At 38.9% G+C, this 14,862-nt stretch overlaps 1 protein-coding gene across 1 annotated transcript in view; it reads right to left on the minus strand.

Moving 5' to 3' along the window:
• Su(z)12 (Polycomb protein Su(z)12) overlaps positions 1–14,862 on the minus strand; it is a 953,568-nt gene that overhangs the window by 297,781 nt on the left and 640,925 nt on the right. The window contains exon 10 of the mRNA XM_090377077.1: positions 2,819–3,021. Within this exon, the coding sequence (XP_090233203.1) occupies positions 2,819–3,021 (203 nt within the window). The remainder of the gene's footprint in view (positions 1–2,818; positions 3,022–14,862) is intronic.

Raw genomic sequence — 14,862 nt, forward strand, 5'->3', positions numbered from 1 at the left:
ATAATTGGTCCTATATTGTATAAATTTTTACCACTTTTTTTATAGCAGGGGCATATCTCATCCCTGATGTTGTGTGCAGTTAGTCAGTTATGCTGCCTTGCAGATAGCACATTTTGGCTGCTGAGACTTATTTTTGCAGCTTTTTTAATCGTGGCCAGTGACTGCACAGTGACCACAGACGGGTTCTTTTTGAGTGCAATCCCTGGCAGTATGACCATACTTATGACATTTAAAACACTTTTGTATGGGGAAAATGTTCCCTGAATCTATGGCTGTTCCAGCCAGCATAGATTCTCTGTTGTTCCTGCAGTCCCTTCCATATTTTAGGTGTAATTTTTGTTATTATGTTAAATAATCCATTTCTTTTGCTTTTGGTTCCTCTTTTTAGAAGGAATTCAGCAGCAAATTCATTTACTGTCATTATACTACTGAAGTATTTATAGTATATATCCGTCATTAGATCTTTTTCTCATGTTGCCTCTAGTACATCAAAAATTAAGATGAGGATTTTTTCCTTTTGGCTTTTTTGTTTTAAGCTCCACCTTTTTTAAATCCTCTTTATTTGCTACTGCCAGTAGCACCCCATTTTCTTTCACCATTCTCATACTGTTAAGTTTTATGTCCTTTTAGTAGGGCTTTACTTGTGTCATCAATGTTTCTTTGACAGCCTCACTGGATTTGTGGGCTGAGTCAGACATTGCTTTTAGTATAACAATGTTTGTTTCTTTATTTCTGGATGTTTGTTTTTGTCTTGTTAACCTCTTTCGGCTGTGTAGCTGTTTTATTTGCCCCTGCTACTTGGGCATAACTTAATGTATTGATCTCTTTATAATTTTTTTTTTTTCTTCTGTCACAGTTTGCACTTTGGTTTTTAAAACTGTTTTCTGTGTTCAACTCTATGACCCTCTGCTCCAAAACTGTCCAGCAGTTGACTATCTGTAGTCTTGTTGCAGATGTTATTTTATTTGTTTGCTTGTGGAGAAAGTCTTCTAAGTATAGTTTTAACTCTTTAGGGCCTGCTGTACTGTTATCACAAAATATACACAGGAAATGATATCCCAGTTAAATAACACCATCCCATAGTCCTCGTTCCAAAGCTTGGTAAATAGCCAACAAAACTGACTATCACCCCTTGCCGTAACTAGCTGCTTAGAAAAAATTATACAAAAGATGATCAATATAAGATCCCAAATGTAAAAATTGGACATGTCCAGTGCAATATGGATTCAGAAAACAACCTGTTTGCACTGTCCAAAGAATAGGGTGGAGTGTAAAATTACCCATCTTTTTTCTTGAGTTTGGAGTGACCCAAATCACACGTCAGATTGATATTATAAGTGGAGTGCCCAGGGTTTCTGTTGGGACCATTGTTATTTTCTATATTTATCAATGATATTGATGAAGGTATAACAGACTTAATGTCCAGGTTTGCAGAGGATACAAAAAGATTGGCAGGGTTGTTAATGACAGTAATGACGATATGATGCTGCAACGGATCTAGAAAAGTTGGGAAGATGGGCTGAGAGGTGGCAACTGAAGTTTAACATTGACAAATGCAAAGTACTGCATATGAGTAGCAGTAACACCAAAGTAACGTACCAACTGTGTAGTACTACACTCAGGGTAGGGGAGGATAAAAAAGATTTAATTGTGCCTCAGATATGAAGTTTTCAGAGCAGTGCAGACAGTCTGCCAGAGCAGCTCATGGCCTCTTGTCAAAGATATACAGGAATTTTGCTAGCAGGGATAAGGTGATTATCACCTTGTATAAGACAATAGTCAGGCCCTCAACTTGAGTACTGCATACAGGTCTCGAGGCCCCATTTTAGGATGTAGAGCAGCTGGAACGAGTACACAGAAGGGCTATGAGATTGGGGAGGGGAACAAAGGAGTGCTTTTATGGCTTAAGTTCTGCATATTGCAGCAGCTGAAGACTATGCACCTGTGAGGTGATCTGAATGAGGTGTATAAGGCTTTGTGAATGGTGCCAATCTTTTTCATATCCTCTGCAAACCTGGACATCAAGTCTGTTATACCTTCATCAATATCATTGACAAATATAGAAAATAACAATGGTCCCAACAGAAAACCCTGGGCGACTCCACTAATAACATTAGTCCACGATGAGCAGTGTCCATTGATTACTATTTATAATATCAATCTAATAATATTTGGGTCGCTCCAAATTCAAGAAAAAAGATTTGAGCAAGCTCAATGCTGATGGGATTCTTCCTCTTGCTCAGATTACGCACTTCAGGGGGCATAAATTCAAATCAAGGAAGGACATTTGCTGAATAGAGTGGTTGACTGCTGGAACAAACTTCCATCTGTTGTAGAAATTGATTGCTTAAATCCATTCAAGGAAGAACTGGATAAACTTTAAGGAGCAAATGGATAGGTAAATGCGAAGTGTTTTTTTTTTTTTTTTTTTCCGGTTGATAGAGTATAAGCTTGTTTTCTTGAATCATATGCGACTGCTAGTGCAAATGATACTTACTGCTATCTTGCATTTATGGATGTTCAACTTTAGATGTGGCAGAAATGCACTTTAGGTAGATAAAATGATTGAGTTACAGCAGACTGGCACAGCACTGCTAAGTGCAAGAATGATGAATACATTGTGTCACACATTCAGCCATATTTCTGTAATGCAAATCATGTAAAAAAAAACAAAAAAAACCCCAAACAGTGAACCCACTAAATGATAAAAGCAATTAAGACAAAAAAAAAAAAAAAAGGCTTCATATAATCACAAAGCAGAAAAAACAAAAAACTTCTTGGTTTTTAAATAGAGATGAGCAAGTAAAGAATAACTTACAACATAACTGAAGATAAAACGATTGTGGCAAAGCTTGAGATGTTTAAGCAAACAATACAGCTGAAGGCAGTTAAGGGAACACCAAGGACAATGGAGATCATCTCTTGCTTCAGTTTGTTGGCGGGTATTGTTATTATAGAGAAACTGATAAAATATTCTCACTTTCTTTGCCTTTTCAAGTAGCACATTTTCAAATGCATATTCTAGAATGAAAATGAACATTATTTGTCAGAAGTCTGATCAGTTTTGTTACTGGTTAAAAAAAAAACAAAAAAAAAACCCTAATGTAGGTTTACTCCAAAATGCAAATACAGAACTATTAAGATTGTATTTATTTATTACAGCTGTTATATTTAGCACCTAAATAGAAATTCACATATCCCAGTCTTATGTTCAACAGTTAACTATACACTAACAGTAAACACTTTTCTTTTTATTATTACAGAGCACACCTTTATTGAAATTGGAGATGTACATTTTAATGGTGAAGTTAAGATGAAATTGAACTTCAAATTACCATTTTATTATAACAAAAACAAATGAACATTAAAATTTTCCCTCATTTCATTAAAAAAAAAAAAAAAACCCACAAGCAACAGAGTTGAAGTATGACACAAAAACTATCACAGTTTCGGCACTACTCTTCTTGAACTGTTATTAGTGGACTCCTTAGGGTTCAGTGCTGGATCTCTTACGTACAGTGGTTATTCCCAATATTAATAAAAGGATACCAAGCTTACTGTCTAAGTTTAGAGATGACACCCAGCATGGATAATGATAAAAATCAAGGCATACTAATGCAGCAATACATTGAAAAATTAGGCAGATCTGATGAGAACTGCCAATTCACATTTAACATTATAAGTGCAAGGTACTGCACATGGGTAACAGTATTCCAAGAATAACTCCAATATGCAGCTCTGTGAGTAGTGCAGACATGCTGCCAGAACAGGCCATAGTGTTTTGTCAATAATATACAGGAACTTTGCCAGTAGGGAAAAAGAGATTATCTGAATGTATCAGGCAATGGTTAAGCCATACCTTGAGTACTATATGCAGGTGTGCTAACCTCATTTTGAGAAATGAGCAGCTGCAGGGGCAAACAAATTAGTCAAGAACATAAAAGGATACTTTTTGGTTCTACGAATCGCAGTGGTTGGAAAGTAAGAATTTACAAGAAGACCTGATTGAAGAATTTAAGGCTTTAAATGGACTGAGTAGACTTAACGATGATGGTATTCTACCTTTGTCGAGCAATATACATACACACAAATGGATATAAATTTAAAATTAAAATGAAATGGCTGCAGGATAGATGAGCAAAATTTTTCTATAAAACAGAGTGTAATTGATTGTAGAAATAAAAAAGTACCACATCGTGTTGTGGAAGTGGGTATCTTAAATAAGTTTAAGGCAGAAAAGGGTATATTATTAGATGTGATGGAATGTGAGGGTGGACAGCATTTTTTTTGGTTGTGGAAGTGGGTATCTTAAATAAGTTTAAGGCAGAAAAGGGTAAATTATTAGATGTGATGGAATGTGAGGGTGGACAGCATTTTTTTTGGTTGATGATGTATAAGTTTGCTTCCTTTTATCAGTTGCTATTTACTATAGCTAGTTATAATAATAATAATAAACCACTGCAAGAGTTGGTTCAGAGAACCCTTCCCCCCCCCCCAAGGTTGAAGTGATGCCTGAGACAGATAGTAGTGGCATTTGGCATCACTCCCAAGAAGTAACATTACCACTGGTAAGCCGAAGCTATAAAGGTCCACCTCCATAGATGGATAATGACCTCGAAGAGAACTAATAATTATACTGCATGGAGTGCGGTGCAAGACAAAGAATTATACTGCACGGAGTGCGGTGCAAGATAAAGCACTCCATGCACTGCGGTGCATTCCTTCCAACTTTTCAAACTGACCCCTCTGCCTAAGGCAGAGGGATCGGTTTGAAATGTTGGAGATGGAAGGCAGTGAAGCAGGTGGCAATGTCTCCTGTTTGGCTACCCCAAGGAAAAGGCAAGACCATCCAGCCAACTAACTGGAAGTGCTTCCTGTGCAACTGTGCTAGTGACCAACCACGATGAAAGTAAATGCTAATGTGGAGTATCAAAATAAATACATTTTTCATGTGAACATACTACGAAATACCCAAGATAGAGACCGATATGATAATGTACAGGCTGAGACTACATACCAAGTGGCTGGAACGATTGCCGGATATTCAGGTCACTGAACTGCACACCAGAGAAGGACTATCGACATGAAGAACCTGATAGCTCCAGCTATCTTCGAAAAAAATCAAGCAGGACATGAGCGACAAATATGGACAGCATGGAGCCATGTTATCCATATTCTTTGAGGTGGAAGAAAGAAATACAACCCAGAGCAGTGGAATTGGAAAGAGAGGAGGTCATGAAACCTAGAATGGAAGACAAGTGTAAGGCCCTAAGTGGTTATTTGGTTTTTAGGAGCATTAGCAACTAAGGCCATATCGCTCCGGCGATATGCGGTGGTCATTCCCTGACCTTTCCGCATCCTCCGTATTTGGTGGTCACCGGATCAAACCACGATCTAATCGAGAAGCATGTGCTACGCACTGCTGCTCCTGCCCACCTGGCTACGGAGGCGCCGAAGGCCCTAATAGAACGAGAGGAAGAACCATAAGAAGTTGTGGTCCTTCCTATTGGAAATAGAATTTGATTCAGAAGGAAAGACTGCACAAATACCCACACGTTACCGAAGGAGACCAATAGAATCCTGTGGAGAGTCACAGACGATCTCAATCAGCAAATAATACCACAATACCACAAAACAACAGTGTAGCACCATAGGCCATCCACACAGCTGTATACTAGGCTGCCATAGCAGCCCACTATGATTAACAGTGGGCTGCTATGGCAGCCTAGTATACAGCTGTGTCTATCTCTCATTGCTGCTGCTGCTGCTTATCTCTCGTTTCTCCACCTGGAGAAACGAGAGATAAGCTGCAGAAGGGAAAAAAAAAAAAAAATACAAGGAACCTCCAGCTTGGGAAAGAAGACTTCAGCAGAAGATAGAAGAATCAAGACGGGCCAATTGACCCAGTACCCACAGGGCAATAGAAGTAATTGATTGGGAAAGTGTTTGCTGTGGATGTTATCCCTCAAGTGAGATAACATCCACAGCAAACACAAGACTAAAAATCAGAGAATACTTGGACACACTGAAGCAGAACTTCCTTGCATTCAGCAAGAGACTACGCTGATACAAAGAGAGCTCCCAGAGGAAAATAAAGAACTAAATTTTCGGACAAGGCAGTAAAAACAGAACTGAACCACCCAAGCAGAAGGCTATCGAGGAGATCTGGGCCAACGTATGGAACTGTAAAGTAAGACAAAAGCCAAGAACGTGGACAGAACTAGAATGTAAGAGAACCAAGAAGGTAGAAGAGAGAGGGAATGGATAATTCAGAAGGAAGAAATACACCAGTTGATCAGGAAGTCCCACAACTGGAAAACCCCAATAGATAACGTCCACAACTACTAGTAAAAGAAGATCACATACACATACAGAACAGTTAACGGAAGTAACGCAGTGACAATCCCAGAGTTTCTCACCCAAGGAATCATACATCTGAAGGCTAAAGACCAAGAAACAAGATACCCAGCAAAATACAGGATGAAAACCCGACTCCCAATAATGTGAAGGGCATACTGTACAAGAGCAGCTGCATAACCAAGAAGATATGAGACCACTTGGAAAGCCAGAGCATCATGGCCAAACAGCAGAAAGGATGCAAGGAGCAATTCACCATTGATGCCACAGTTATATAGGAAGCACCACAACCTGTACACGACCTACATTGATTACTGCAAGGACTTTTGACTGCATACCTCATAGCTGGCTAATAGAGACAAATTTCCTAGAAGCAACTTCGTGAACTTGTGTACCACCATCAAGGTGGAGATTATAGGAACCAGACCAATCAGGAGAGGAATCTTTCAGGGAAATGCCCTGAGCCCACTCTGGTTCTGTCTAGCACATAACCCACTATTTACCATGCTCAACAACAGCTAGTATGGATATAACCACAAAAAAAGTAAAGAAAAACCTGTACACCCTCTCCCACCTGATGTTCATGGATGACATCGAGCTCTATGCAGCAATTGAGAAACTCCAGAAACTACTCTGGATCAACAAAGAATTCAGCAATGATATCAGGATGGAATTTGGAACAGACAAAGGCAAGACCCAAGAATGGAAACGGGGGAAATTACCAGCTGCAGACTAGTAAAGAGAGCGAAGCTATGATGAAGGGAAGAGACCTCCAAACACCTGGGGATGATGCAGACTCGGCAGTTAGACAAGGAGATCAAGGCTTGCATGACCAACCATCATATACCATCAGAGATTCAAAAGCTTGCTGAAAGAAAAGCTGAAAGGAGAGAATACAGAAAAAGTCATAACTAAACAAACACTTATGCAGTCCCAGTGGTAACATATTCCTTTAGTATCACAGATTGGACTAAAATTAAGCTGGAAAATATCACGGAAAAGACGTGGACAATGATGACCAAGAGCCAGCAACACCACCCGAAGTAATCTGTGGAGAGAATGACAATAGATTGGAAAGAAGGAAGGTGTCTGATAAACCTCATCGAGCAACAGAACACAGTGATATCTAACTTGGTGTATTTCCAGAACAACATAGCAGCAGCACTTTACCAGGCCATAAGAAAGATAGGAAGAAGGCATACCACACTCAACCTAAACGAGGAGTCCCTCCTGCCCAGACAGCACAAACAAAGCTATAAAGATGGGAAAAGAAGACATCCCATTGTAGATCCTACAATTACCTACATCAGGATCACATAGATAAAATGGCTTCCAGTACATTGCTCATAGCAGGATGCTCTACTCCAAAACTGTAGGATTCATGCTTGCCATTCAAGACCAAGAACTATAGAAAATATACTGTCAAGGAGCCCAGACTGTGACACACGTCAACGATGCTATCTGTCCTTAGAAACAATTCAACACATCACTGTCTGATGCAAAGTGATAACCCAGAGGGAGTACACTCCTAGCAAAAGGGCGCCTCCGTAGCCAGGTTGGAAGGAGCAGCAGTGCGTAGCACATGCTTCTTGATTAGACCGGGGTTCGAGCCCATCACCACCAAATACGGAGGATGTGGAAAGGTCAGGGAATGACCACCGTATATCCCGGAGCAATATGGCCTTAGTTGCTAACGCTCCTAAAATAACAAACACAAACCTAGCAATGACCAAGATTTGCATCAGAAGCTAGTGAGTAAATACCAGTTGAACAAAGAAAGTATGAACACCAGGCCATATTAGAGATTCAACCCAACAAGCTCTACTCGGACCGCACCACAATAATGGATAAGACAATCACACACAGCAGACTGGACATAATCCTTGTTGACAAAAAGGAAAAGACTACCAATCTGATATTACTGAGGTGCCCAAAACTGGTAACCTCTAGAGAAAACATCAGAACTTTGTTTTCTTGACAGGACAGTCATTAAACTGATGTCGCCGAGCACCACAGTGTCCACAAATCCACAAATACTTTCCACCTGGCGGAAATTTTTTGTTGAATGCCCATATCCCAGACAACAGAAACACAAGGCAACTGTAATTTTTTTTCATTCCACGAATGGACAATTTAAATACACTTTATTATTCAACAGTGACAGGAACCTCAATCAACCAGTGCAAATGATTTTTATTTTTGGACTTAATTTTAAAGTGAATTTTGACCTGTTCTTTCAGGTCCATCTCAGTATAACCAGAGTCAGATAGATTTTAATCCAGCAATTCTTCTATAAATTTCTGATCTGTTGTATCTTTCCCTACATTGTAGACAAACATTGTTGGACAGCATTTTTTTTTTTAGGAAACTCAACATTAAAATTAAGTCTTTAAATTTTGTACACTTTTTGTAAGACTACAGGTCTCCGTTGCTGACAGCCTCAATCAAGATACCACAATCTTTCCACACCAAATTTTATCTTAATTTGCTTAAACTCAGCTTTGAATTGCTTAGTCATATATTTTTTGATTTCCTCACTTGCATTCTGAACTCTGACCAATTTTCTCTATAGTTATATGCCTTTGCTGAATACCCTTTGGAGACCGCAACTGAAATTTGTCTGCCGGTACCTTTCCAAGCCACACTGGCATAGGTGACAGCAGTAGGAGTACTCAGTGCAATTTGTTTTTCTAGCTTACATTTCAGCTTATAATTTTCAGTACTTAATTCAAAAACCAATTTTTCTATCAAGTTAAATATCTTTGTAACCTCAATAATCATATCAGGAGTGACTTTCATGCCACCCTTCAAATGATCTAAAAGCAAAAACAACCTTTGGTTTAAGTATCAACCATATCTGCAGAACCCGCTTGGTCTACTAAATTTGAATTATCCAGCTGCTCCTGAGCTGATTCCAATATAGGTAACTCTTTGCCAAATACATCAGCTATATTGGCTGGTGGACATTAGCATTAGCAGAGGAATATGATGCAAGAAAGCAAGTTTATGCAGCATCAGCTAAAAAAAAAAAAAAAAAACACCTCCAAGTTCACTCATCCATTCACTCCAAATGCTTGTCCAGCTCAGCCTTAAATTTATTTAGGCTATTAGCTTCCACAACAAAAGATGGAAGCCTGTTCCACCAATCAACTACACACCTGCTAAAGGCAAATTTCCGCACATCTATTCTACAACTATCCTTCCTCAATTTGAAACTGTACCCCTCAGGGTCTTAGTCTGAGCAAGAGGAAGAATTCCATCAGTACAGCTTGCTCAACACATTCAAGGTCTTATTATACACCTCAATCAGATCGCCTTGCAGGTGCCTACTCTCCAGGTGCTGCAATTTGCAGCCCAGCCTGGAGGCTGGGCTGCATGATGCCAGCAGTACTGGAGTATTTCTTGGGCAGCAGCAAGTTCATCCGGCATTGAAGCAGTTGAATCCGAAGAATTTAAATCTGACACAGTAAAAGTGTGAACATACCACTTAAACAAGTTATCAGTTATCTTTAATATACAATTTATTGCCAAAACAGAGTAGCATGAAATCCACTAGAACAGATTTGTATAGTTAACACCAACATCCAGTCAACTATACAAGGTAGCCCTCAAACCCCTTAAGTTGTTTAAGCAAGTAAATTGAATAGAGAGAATTACTATAAGGTATCCATAAAATCTAACAACGAGCAACGAAGGCTCAATTTATACTACGTTATATTCAATATAAAAATAGAGATTACCTCATAGATTCATAGGATGTCTTCTACACTATACTCTCCAAATAATAATAATTAAAATAGTTAAAAACAACTTAATTTAAATGTGTTCCTCACTTAATGCCCATTGATGGCCCGACACCCCCAGGATCACAGCCAAATGCCTCAACGTGACCCCAAACATATCAATGAGCCCCCCAAGAAACTCAGAGTGACTGAAGACATTATGTCAAATATACAATACTATAAAAAATAAATTTAAAAGATAAAATGCGCCGACGAAATAAAAACAAATTCATGTAAATTTCCTCCCTTGAGTGGACTGAGCTTTTTGACTCATGTCTTGATCACAGATTGGAACAAACTGGTGCAAGGTATATGTGTGCTATGATACTAACAGGAGATTAATTGTTCATGTGCATACATTCAAACAACCATGAATCGGAAAGGAGGTACTGCATTTAAAATTGAATTACTGTGTAGCTTTGCTTCCAGGGTTTTAGCAATTAAAACTTTTGTGTAATTCTGCTGAATATGTATATCTTAGTATCGTTAAACAGGAATGTGTAACCTTCATTTATAGCATGGAATGTTAACTCTGAAGCTGAGGCATGTGATACCCGGACTGACGCAGCATGTTGCTTTTGGTCCAGAGGAAATCTGGTCGATCCTACGTATGTGGAATCACACTCGCCACAAGAACCACCATATACAATGCCAGGGGTCTGGAATCTTTTTTTTTACGCTGCAAGGCCAAATTTTATTTAACATAGACACTATTAGGCCGCAAGCTGAGAATTAAATATTTCCAAAAAAATTCATATTTTTGTAAGCATATTAACAATTTTAATTACAGCCTGTAATCATATGAGGGTTTTAAACAAAAAAATAAGAAAAGACATTTATTTGTTTAGCAAAGATGAAACTAAAAATAGACAAATTTAGACATCAAACCATTTAATGACTTTTTTGTGACTGCTTAGTGCCAGATAGAAGTCTGATATTTGGTTCCAACATCGTTGAGTGTAGTTTTATTTGGTCCACCAAGCAAATATCCACCACCTGAGATCTCAAGCTTGTTTTAATTTGTGTCATATATGCAAATTTTGATTCAACAGTAGATTGTGCCAAAACAAGATAATATTCAATGAGCAGGTTGACATAGACATGGGTATTCAAGATCATTTTTTCATATTTGAAGAGGATCCTTCTTTGCATCAAATAGATACCTCAGTATATTATCTTCTGAGAGTGTAATTAATTCCATCCACAGTTCCATCAGGAACTATGGAGACATCAATCAGATGTGGTTGAAAAGCTGGTTTCAGTGTGAGATCACATTTCTCAAAATCAGCAAACCTTTCATTGTATTCTTCAATTAGGGAGTCTAGAACAGCTGTATATTCATTTATGTCACATTTCCTTAATGATTTGTTTGTATCCTGTTCATTAATTACGTTTGCCAGTTCAGGAAAGTGTTCAGTTGAAAGTTCCAATCGGGTAAGCAAGGTTTTGAAAAAGGTCAGCTTTTAACAAAATGTCTGTGTTTAAAGTGACGTATAAATATATACAAGGGGTCTCCGAAAAGTAAGGTAACATATTTTTTTTCTTAATAATGGTGAAAGGGAATGAGATGAAATGCGGTGGACAGACAGACCCATTTGAACATGCTGTCTTTTTGAACATTAATAATTCTTCTCTTTCTTGGTGATTCCCTTCTACTTTTGACTCTCTCTCGCTCTCTCTCTCAGGGTAACTCGGGAATTTTTTATTTTTTTTGGCTGGCGCAGCATAAGCCTCAGGCTGCCTTGCACCATGTAGCTAATAATAATAATAATAATAATAATAATATTCAAAAAGACCGCCAGTGCAATGTTGCGGTACTGTCACCTCACAGCAGATTCCAGTTGCAAAATAGTGGCTACAGTGCGAGTGTGGACCAAAACAGGTGTTCGTGAAGTCATTCGCTTTTTGCAAGCAAAAGGGTCTTCAACCAAGCGACGTTTACCATGAACTGGTTGCTGTGTAAGGCAAAAATGTGATGACAAAGAATCAGGTGTGTTTTAGGTGCAATGAATTTAAAGCAGGGCATGTTGACATTGAAAATCGACATCGGGCAGATAGGCCTTCATTGAGCAAGACAGAAGACAACACTTCGTGCATTAAGGGCATCATCCTTGAAAAAGGCAAGTGAAACTACCTGAAATTGCACAAATAGTGAACTTAAGTCAACTGTTCACGAAATTGTTCAGGTGTCCTTGGCTTTCGAAACGTGTGCTGCCGTTGGATGCTCTGACAATTGTCATAGGAGGACAAAGCAAAATGCATGGGGATGTGTTTGGAGAAGCTGTTGCAATACAGCACCGAAGGAGAGGATTTTCTTGCTCGTATAGTGACAGCAGACGAAACGTGGGTTCATCACTTTACCCTGGAGAACAAACAAGACTCCATGACCTGGAAATATCCAAAACCTCCTGTGCACAAAAAAGTCAAAGCTGTTCCCAGTGTCTGAAGAGTCATGGCCACAGTGTTCTGGAATCACCAAGGAGTTCTGTTGGTGTATATCTTGTTGAAGGGAGGAATAATCAATGCACAGCTTTACTGTGCAATGTTGGAAAAACTGAAAGGCAACATTCGACGCAAAAAATCAGGACTCTTGACCAGGTGTGATTTTGCTGCATGACAACACAACTCCATACCACTTGTGAGTGGTTGCACTGCAATCGTTGGGAAACTCTGGCAACCCCCCCCCCTACAGCTCAGACTTAGCGCCTTCAGACTTCCATTCGTTCACCTTATGAAAAAACAACTTTCATGAAAGCATTTCACCACAGATGAGAAAGTTCATTAGGCGGTGTGATGTTGATTACTGCGTGTAGGCACGGACTTCTTCAGTACTGTATCGATAAACTGATCCATCATTGGGACAAGTGCATCAATAAAACTGGAGACTTTGTGTAGTGCATGTTCACTTATTTCTTGGAGTGTAATTTCAACTTCGTAATATTAAACATCATCAAGCGAAAAAATGTTACCTTACTCTTCGGAAACCCCTCGTAGATTTGGCTTTACCTTGCAAAATAATAATTCAGATCGGTTTGCTTTATCACACAAAAATGCAATATCTCTGCAGAATTAAACTTTTGACAATTCACACTGTTCATTCAGTTCCTCAGAAAAGCTTGTGTTTTTCTTTCAAAGAAAAAAGTTTGACAGTTATTTGTCAGATTTCCTTGGGACAGCTAGCACACTTTAGCATGATACGGCAGATCCATGCTTAATGTTTCATCATCAAGATGAAGCATGTAGTGAAACTGGTGAAGTCGTGATATATTTGCTCGAATATAGTTTACAATACCTATAACTTCATTTAATGTGTCACTTATAACAGTAGATTTGGCACACAGATTCTTCTGACGAAGAATACAGTGAAAGGATACTTTGTCTAGTAACAGGACCTGGCAATTTTCTGTAGAAACACAATAAATCCATCGTGTTTCCTCTCGTGGATGGTGCGCAATCTATGCATACACTACTAAATTACATAAATTCAGTTTCGCTTCACGCCATTTTTCTTTGAAGATGGTGAAGATGTCAATGTCCTGGCAGTAAGAGAACCCAAAGCCGTAACTCCTCGTGAGAGTGAAAATCCACAGTAATAACATGAATAAAAAATAACACCTGCGCTGAGTCAGTAATGTCAGTGGATTCATTCAAAGCGATAGAATAATAAATGTCTTCGCTTTGGCATACTGCATGAAGCTGTTCCGTTATATTATCGCTAATTAATTCATGCTGCTGATCAGTTATGGTCCTCCTTGAAAGAGGTAGTTGTTTACATTTTAACCTCTGCTGAATCTAAACATCCCACAACTTCAACAATGCATTCTTTTATGATTTCCACATTGCTTACCTCTTTCAAGTATGCATGCTACTTTTAGAATAAATAAAACCGAACTATAATCCTCAAATGAGTCCTACATTTATATATATACAGATATAAAGAGGAATTTACCTCAATGCTTTTTTTTTTTTTTTTTTTTTGGTAGTTGTTGGCGCATCGGCTTCTGTGGCCATAGTGCACCTCCCAAGGTTTTTGCAGTACTCTGATCCAAGCCCGAGGCGGGATTCGAACCCGCGACCTTTGGGTTGCCAGGCAGGCACTTTACCCACCTGGCTAGCCCGGTCGGCACTTTTTTGTAGAATGCTTCACTACAATACTCTCTGAAATTCAACCAGACAAAAATTATAACTCAATGGTTTCCTTCCCTCACAGACCATTCATTCACTTCTGTGTAATTCAAGGCTGCAGCAATAATTCAGACACAGCATGGGTTTGTTAAGGGAAAGTCTTGTCTGACAAATCTGACTGGATAGTATGATGTGGTTACAAAGGAACTGGATGCAAAAATTAATTTTGATATCATATACTTTTGGATTTCAGGAAAGCTTTTGATACTGTTGCGCATGGAAGACTACTGTACAAGTTGAAGCAGAATGGTATTAAGGGTAAGTTGCGACAACGGATAAAAGGATGGTTGAGTGGGACAATACAGAGGGTGGTAATCAATGGGCGCTGCTCTTCGTGGACTAATGTTATTAGTGGAGTCCCACAGGTTTCGGTGTTGGGTCCACTGTTGTTTTGCATATTTATCATCGATACTGATGAAGGTATATCAGACTTAGTGTCGAAGTTTGCAGATGATACAAAGGTTGGCAGGGTTGTTAATGACAGTAATGGCAGTGTGCTACTGCAACGGGATCTAGAAAATTTGGGAAGATGGGCTGA

This window comes from Mastigoproctus giganteus, chromosome 7, assembly GCF_048544385.1.
Source record: "Mastigoproctus giganteus isolate SK-2022 chromosome 7, ASM4854438v1, whole genome shotgun sequence".
Classification (NCBI taxonomy): Eukaryota; Metazoa; Arthropoda; class Arachnida; order Uropygi; family Thelyphonidae; genus Mastigoproctus; species Mastigoproctus giganteus.